This window comes from Coccinella septempunctata, chromosome 3, assembly GCF_907165205.1.
Source record: "Coccinella septempunctata chromosome 3, icCocSept1.1, whole genome shotgun sequence".
In the NCBI taxonomy this organism is placed as follows: Eukaryota; Metazoa; Arthropoda; class Insecta; order Coleoptera; family Coccinellidae; genus Coccinella; species Coccinella septempunctata.
Genome location: NC_058191.1, coordinates 18162010 through 18170044, shown reverse-complemented (window position 1 = coordinate 18170044; position 8035 = coordinate 18162010). Strand labels below are relative to the sequence as shown.

The 8035-nt window shown below is 36.3% G+C and overlaps 1 protein-coding gene across 1 annotated transcript; it reads left to right on the top strand.

Annotated features, from left to right (window-relative positions):
- The first annotated feature begins 3175 nt into the window (after positions 1–3175).
- LOC123310327 lies at positions 3176–4870 on the top strand. Its single transcript, XM_044893791.1, has one exon. The coding sequence runs from the start codon at positions 3176–3178 to the stop codon at positions 4868–4870; it is 1695 nt and encodes a 564-aa protein (XP_044749726.1).
- Positions 4871–8035: the final 3165 nt, after the last annotated feature.

Here is an 8035-nt window from a genome sequence, read left to right as displayed (position 1 = left end):
ATTACCTTCACTAAAAGACCAAATGAGGTGAAAATCAGTTCGGAAAATTACTTCAGTTCCACGTTGTCCATAAAAAGCGATTCATTCGGAAGATATCGAATTATAATTATTATTTTCATGATCATGATAGCGTAGTTTTTTCTATTTTTGTTCATTATCAATAATAAAGCTTATTATCACTGTTAATGACTTATCTGAATAACCAGATATGCTATAAATATCAAAAACAAATGCAAGACATATATTAAAAACGAAAAAATTCAGTTGAACATTTCCAATTCCATTTTTAGATTTCCTCAGTTGGTTGGCGATCATATTCATCCCATTAATTAATGTGAAGTAAAAGTCAATATGCAGCGCTGTTTTTTCCAGACATTTCACGATCAAACAATTATTCATTAGAAATAATCTGAAAAGGCATACCAAAGTTTCATTGATTTTGAGCAAATCAATGAAGATACCTGAAAAATTCAAAATTATGACGAGAAAAACTACAAACAGAGTGTTTTGCATGAGTTTAAATTTACATATATCCTCAATGAGTCCGGTCCTGTGTTCGTCAACTTTTAATGTTCTGTTTAATTGAAACTTAGAAGTTGAAGCGGATAATGAATTTTCAGCCGAATCCAACTAAAATATTTGGAGTTATAGCCGAACAAAAATTAGGGAAATTTGAATAAACTCCTCTCTATATCGGAAACGGAATGCCTAAGACACACATATGAGGTGTTTTTGAACTAAGCTCAATGCCCTCTATTCACGGTTTTCGTTTGTCCGTTTACTTGTGAAACACCCTGTGTACTGAAAAATTTCAAAAGACTCCTCGAGCAATTAAGAAATGCCATTAAATCAAGGAGTTTCTTTTGAACCGCTATGATGAAAAATGTCAATATCCAGTTATTATTATTATTTGGGGTGATTCATCGAAAATCCCCAATATCTCGAAAACCAAGGCACTTTTGCCAAACGTAAAATATATTTATTCGAACCGCCATAGAGTACTCTACCCGCAGGCCCCATATTATCCATTCATTACGCCACACCCTGTATAATTATTATTATTATATCAATGTATTGAAAATAAACAGACATGAATACTAGGCAGTTGTTTTGTTTGAAGGTGAAGCTCCTGTTGCTTCAAACTTCTTTTAATTATTTTGACTACCATTCACGTAAGATGATTTTTGTTGAGGAATTCAACATTCTCGTAATTATCCGTTCATTTCTTCAAAAGATACCCATTCCCTACCACCTATGAGTATTCAATTCAATGCTAACACTGCATCAAATGCATTTCATCTTCGGGTTGATTTTTTTGAATTCTACAACTGATGTAACGTCTTCAGCCTTCAGCCAAAGAAAATAAACAACAGTAACTCTCCTCAAGCTACTGAGTACTTCTATTTTCCATGTAAATAAATAGATTTGGTATGTCTTCAATCAGTTTGTATAAATGTCAATTATGTTCGTTACATATTTTCGACGCAATATTTTCCGAAGTGATTTGACATTGTGATGAAATACGTAATTACTGAGAGTCTCACGTAGAACGGACTACGTAGCACTGATTTGAAACTCAAAAATGTTTTGACAAGCGTCTTAACCCAACATTTTCGTACCATACAGAGTGAAAGGTATTCAATTTCCATGGCCAATCCTGTGCTAAAATGAAAGTGAATGAAGTAGAGAAGCTGAAAGTAAAACGTATATCTTTGTTGATTCATTCGGGAAAAACATTTCAATGGAGTTCCTCATGTCGTGAATATAATGCCCAAAATTTAGATAACTATTTCATACAGAACGAATTCGGTAAAATTGTCTTTGGAATTAATCTCATATGTAACGAAAAATTTCATTGTCATGTATCATTCATTTTAGGACCTATACGGTATTAAACTCCCCTATCGGACGAAGTATCGTAGACATAGCATACTTATTCAAAACTGTTGATATTCATGAATAAAAGATAATAATTTCTGTCCAAATTCATTTACTCCGAATCCTTATCAATCAATTATTAGCGTATGAAGTTTATTAATATCAGTATCGTTCTCGAACTATTTACAGGTTTCAGTATGTGTGAATGAATCGGAAGAGCAGCTGTATATGAGTAGAATTCAAGCTGCCCTACTTTCTGTCCTCCTGAAATCTGACAACGTTGCGGGAGGTGAGAGCGCACTACTAATAAGAAATATATGCGGAGGTAGTACGGTCTGATTCGTTTAAAGAAAAATTTTTCAATGAAAATCTTTTCCCCTCTTTAGGTACCCCTGTTATTTACCTTCCCCTCTACATATATAAGCAAAAATTATTCCAATTAAAAAACTCCTTCACCCGGAGGTCAGGTCGCCCAATGAACTTAACGGAGGTAACAACGAACTACGGGTTCATATATATATATATATATATATATATATATATATATATATATATATATATATATATATATATCAGTTTTACAGACAACTAGAGGAGACAACCACAGTTGAAGAGGAGTTACCAAAACCTGATGAAATGCGTACAACATGGGAAGCAATCTGGAGCGACGGAGGAGAACATAATGATGGAGCATCTTGGATTCGAGAGGCAGAGGAGGAATCAAAATATTACATAATGGATAGAGTTACCATCACTGAAAATGATATAAGAGCAACACTAAAAAAAACAAACAACTGGTCTGCGCCAGGACCTGACGGGCTTCACAACTACTGGTGGAAACACTTCAGTTGCACACACAAACAAATAACAAAGTTGTTTCAGCAAGCCCTGGTAAATCCATCCCAATTACCACACACCCTGACTCTTGGCATCACCCACATGATTCCGAAAGGACCAGGACACAATAATCCCAAAAATTATAGACCAATCACGTGCTTGCCTGTTATCTACAAAATCTTAACAGGAGTGATAACACAAAAAATATGGAATCACGTGAGAACATGCAACATTCTAGCACCTGAACAGAATGGATGCCGCAGAGATGCAAAGGGAAGTAAAGAGTTGCTAATCATTGATTCCCTCATTACCAAGCAGGCAAAAAAAGAAACAGCGGAACCTATCGATGGCATGGATTGATTATAGGAAGGCCTTCGACTCCATCCCACATTCATGGCTACTAAAAACTTTGAGATTGTATGGAGTTGAGGAGGCGATAATCAATCTTCTCAAACATCTCATGCTCACGTGGAGAACTAGATTGCACCTTAAAACGAACACAGGTGAATATACAACAGAGCAAATCAACATCAGAAGAGGGCTTTTCCAGGGAGACAAACTGAGCACACTCTGGTTCTGCCTCGCAATTAACTTTTTGAGCAAATTGCTTAACAACACCAGGTACGGCTATATCATTGAAAAAAGAAACAACACCAAAATCAGTCACCAGCTTTACATCGACGACCTCAAATTGTACGCTGCAAATGAAGACCAACTATTAAAACAGCTCAGAATCGTGACATCATTCACAGAAAATATAAAAATGGAACTGGGCTTAGATAAATGTGCTGTACTACATATGAAAAGGGGAAAGCTGATAGAGGGAGAAGCCATGCTTATAAACCAAGGGTTAGAAATGCAGAGGATGGGACCAGAAGATACTTACAAGTATTTGGGAATTAAACAGGGGCTTGAAATCAGAACAAAAGAAGCCAAAGATGCTTTTAAAACTAAGTTCATGGAAAGGCTGAAGAAGGTACTCCAAAGTAAACTGAATGCGAAATCAACATTCACGGCAATTAAAGCGTGGGCGATGCCATGTCTTACTTATTCCTTCGGCATCATTAAATGGTCAACCACCGATCTAAGAGCAATAGATACCCAAGTAAGAGTACTCTTGACTAGGTATGGAATGCATCACCCCCATGCTTCGGTAATAAGACTGCACATGCCAAGAAGTGAGGGAGGAAGAGGTTTACAACAGGTTGAAAACACCCACAACACTGTGGTCAAGCAAATGACAGAGTATTTTAAATCAAAGAACTCACCTTTCTTCCGAGCGATAGCAGAAGAGGACCAAAATATCACAGCTCTAAACCTGGCATCAACAACGCCCCCTATAGAAAGCCCAAACATCGAGGAAGCTGCACGAGAATGGCACGGTAAAGCCCTACATGGAAGATATCCCACTGCTCTGAAATGGAATAAAATTAACAAGGAAAAGTCTATCTCATACCTGAAAGCAGGTTATCTTTTCCCGGAGACGGAAGGAAGACTGGCAGCCATCCAGGACCAAGTGATACCTACGAGAGCCTACCTGAAAAACATAGCACGAAAGAACTTACCAACAGATCTATGTCGCAGATGCTCACAATCCGTGGAAACAATCCAACACATTACTTCATCCTGTTCGACCCTCGCTCCCAGAGAATACACGGATCGCCACAATGCCATGGCAAAAGTTTACCACCAGGCACTTGCTATAAAACATGGGTTATTGAAACAACATAAAAAAGTTTATGAATACTCACCACAAACACTACTAGAGAATGCAAACCTGAAGCTATACTGGGATCATCCACTGATTACTGATAGGCCAATTTCACACAACCGACCAGACATAGTTATCTTTGACAAAAAAGAAAAAACAGCGATAATAATTGACATCACGGTTCCAGCGGATGACAACGCTGAGAAAGCCTATATTGAAAAAATAGTGAAATATCATGACTTGGCGTTTGAACTGAAACAAATTCACCAACTTACCTCCACTCTGATCCTTCCATTGGTCATCACGACCAATGGTCTTGTTGAGATGCATCTGATCCAACACACCAAGCGGCTTGGACTTGACGAAAGTCTTATCGATGTAGCCCAGAAGGAAGTCATTCTGTGGACTACAAGAATAGTCAGAAGATTTCTAACCAGCAGCTGAGAAATGCTTTGGTCTTCGTGATCCGGCATAATCATGCGCCTACCCAAAATGGTGAAAAAAAAAAAAAAAAAAAAAAAAAAAAAAAATATATATATATATATATATATATATATAATAAGAAAACATTCGGATCATGTGGGTGTCAGGTCGCCTTAGAAAGGTATATATATATATATATATATATATATATATATATATATATATATATATATATATATATATATATATATATATATATATATATATATATATATATATATATATATATATATATATATATATATATATATATATATATATATATATATATATATATATATATATATATATATATATATATATATATATATATATATATATATATATATATATATATTTATCCAGCATACTATGTTGCGTCCATACATTGTCTTTGGGCCATACACTATTGCGTCCTGAATAATACTGCGTCCGTATACCGGACGCAGCATTGTTTTTCAAAGTTTTCTCTGGTATTTCGAGGGATACAACGATAGGGGTGGTCGCAAATCGTGAAGGACGTCGAGAGCTATCTTTGGAACAACTATAGATTTCATTCATCTTTTGATAAAAGAGTTATTCTATGTTGAAAAACATATCTCCAGACGCAGTAAAGTGCTTCTCATGAAACCTAAAGTATATTTTTAGTTCACGCAAATTCCGCTTCGGGGGCGCTTCAAATGATGAAAACTGATATACAGTCAATATACATCTTTCACACGACGCATAATGTTGCGTCCTAAATCTGGCAACTGTGTATACAAGTAAACCAAGTTGTATTTGCACAACTGAAATGATTTAGCTTCCTAGGCTCCAAGGTCATCCCGAAAGTCTGTTAGGTGAAGAATTGGATTCTGTCTCCAGAGCAATAGCAGGTCCGATTGAAGTGCCCTTATGGTGTTCTTTTGACTGATATTGTCATTATTATTTTTTCGAATGAATAAAAATTATAACTCACGTGAATTTTATTCCATTTCAATTAGAAATCAAACGATAACACTTTCCATAGAATTATCGTCTTTATAAATTGACATGAAAGGTATCGCTTTATCCGCTTATGCTTATGTCATCTCATTTCACTTGTGAATTAAATTTTTTTTATTCCACTGGATGAATAAACGTCATTTTCCCTTGTTGCTAGAGGCAAGTGTATTTGCCTCTTCATTTCCTTTAGTTTCCGAGGGACCAGGAACCTAGCTATAGAGTCATACGGTCATACAGAGCAGTTTTTGTTGATCGGTCGTCCTGTAGGCCATCTGGCATTTGTGAATTGGTGTATTCACCAGATTCTATGTTCTTATGTTGTTATCTACTACTTTGTTCATCGTCTTCAATAGAAACGATGTTGAATTAATTGTTCTTGAAGATTGTGGGTCCCCATTTTGGTGTGAAGGGAACTTTTGTCCTTCTCCATTTTCTGTGTATATGACTCATTCTAAGCAGCTTGTGGTTATCTTCAGAAGATGAAGACGAATCTCTTCTAGGATTTTTCTTTACACTTCTGGTGATCTATATAGATTGAAGGTATTCATTGCCCACTCCAAATATCGTCTTTTAAATATCCCAATCTTCCTTACGAGGATTCTTGGTCTATATTGCTGTATCGATTCTAGTTATGGGTTTACTACCTGTGAAGGTTGTTTTGGGAAAACTGAAAGATCGTTCCTGTTCTCCTTCGGTGAATTATCCGTCTGGCTTATTGAGCGATATTGTGGGGTTGATTACTCCTCTTGCCATGACCTTTTGTATTCTGAGTGCTGTGGGATTAGAAGTGACATTACCACAAAAATTAAAAAGTTTTACAAATTATGTAAACTCTTGTATATATGTAGTGTCCTTGTAATATATTAATTAATAAGGACTGTCTGTCAAAGTGTATATCACAGAGGTGCGAGATCTGATTGAATTTAGAACAAATCATATTGTACACAGATGACTGAAACAATATATTTGTTCTGGGCGTAGTAAGGTTGAACAAGCGTACGGGTCTAGAACTTGGGCGTCCTACATGAAATCCTACTCTAGCGAGTAGATGTGCCATTCAAGAGTCCATGAAAAAACCTCAAACAAACAACGCCCTTCCTGATATCAAGCTTAACTGCACCGAATTTATTCAAAAAAACATCATGATTTTACTCGAAAAAACTTCTCTGAACAGACTCCATTAGTCCGAGAGCTGGCAACGAAATTCGGCAAAAGTTTTGTACTGGCGCATAATTTAATATGATTTAGTATTGAGGGTGTACATAAGTCAGCACCCACTCTCAAGGTCAGGTAGTGGAACACCTGACCCGGCGACGCGCTTTGATGTAGGTATATGAAATTACAACACACTCTACAAGTATTTTGTAATGATTGAAAATTGTCACTAGTTCATAGAACAGAAAACTTGAAAAAGTGCACAGATCTCATTTTAGTGAAACGCGGTGTTTCAGTACACCACATAAGTTGCTGCCTTGACGATATTGTTTCAAAAGAATTGTATTGGCTGAAACTGCATTTACTGCTCAAATATCATATATAATTTGTGAATAAAATATTCAGACCACAATATTCAATAGAAGAGAGGCAGCCAGCAGTCATCCCAAAGTACGGATATTGTAATTTTATATGAATCAAAGAGCGTCGCCGTCAGATGTTCCACTACCTGACCTTTTAGCGTGGGTGCTGATTCATATACACCATCAAAACTAACTCATATTTAATTATGATCCATTACAAATCTTTTGCCGATTTTCGTCGCCAGCTCTCGGAATATATGTCATTGTGATGTGTATGGCAATCGTATATTGGGTTTCAAGCAATGCATCCAAACTCCAGTTTGCTCGTCACAAATGTATTGAACAGCAAAATCATGGTTTCCGGATCAGAAAATATCTGCAGAAAATACGCACGATGAATTCATACAATCTTGGCCTCGTACCAAGTAAATGATTAACATGAGGAACAAATGTAAAACTTTGATCAAAACAACGCCAAGATCTTTTATCTCCGTTTTTTTTGCTCAGGACGCTGCCATCAAGACTATAACTATACAGTAAATAGTTCTTTTTTCTGGTGTACGTGGCGACATTGCACTCAAAAATGCTCAATGGTAGTTGATTTCTGCCACACCAAATCAAGAATGAGTCCACAAAACACGCTGCA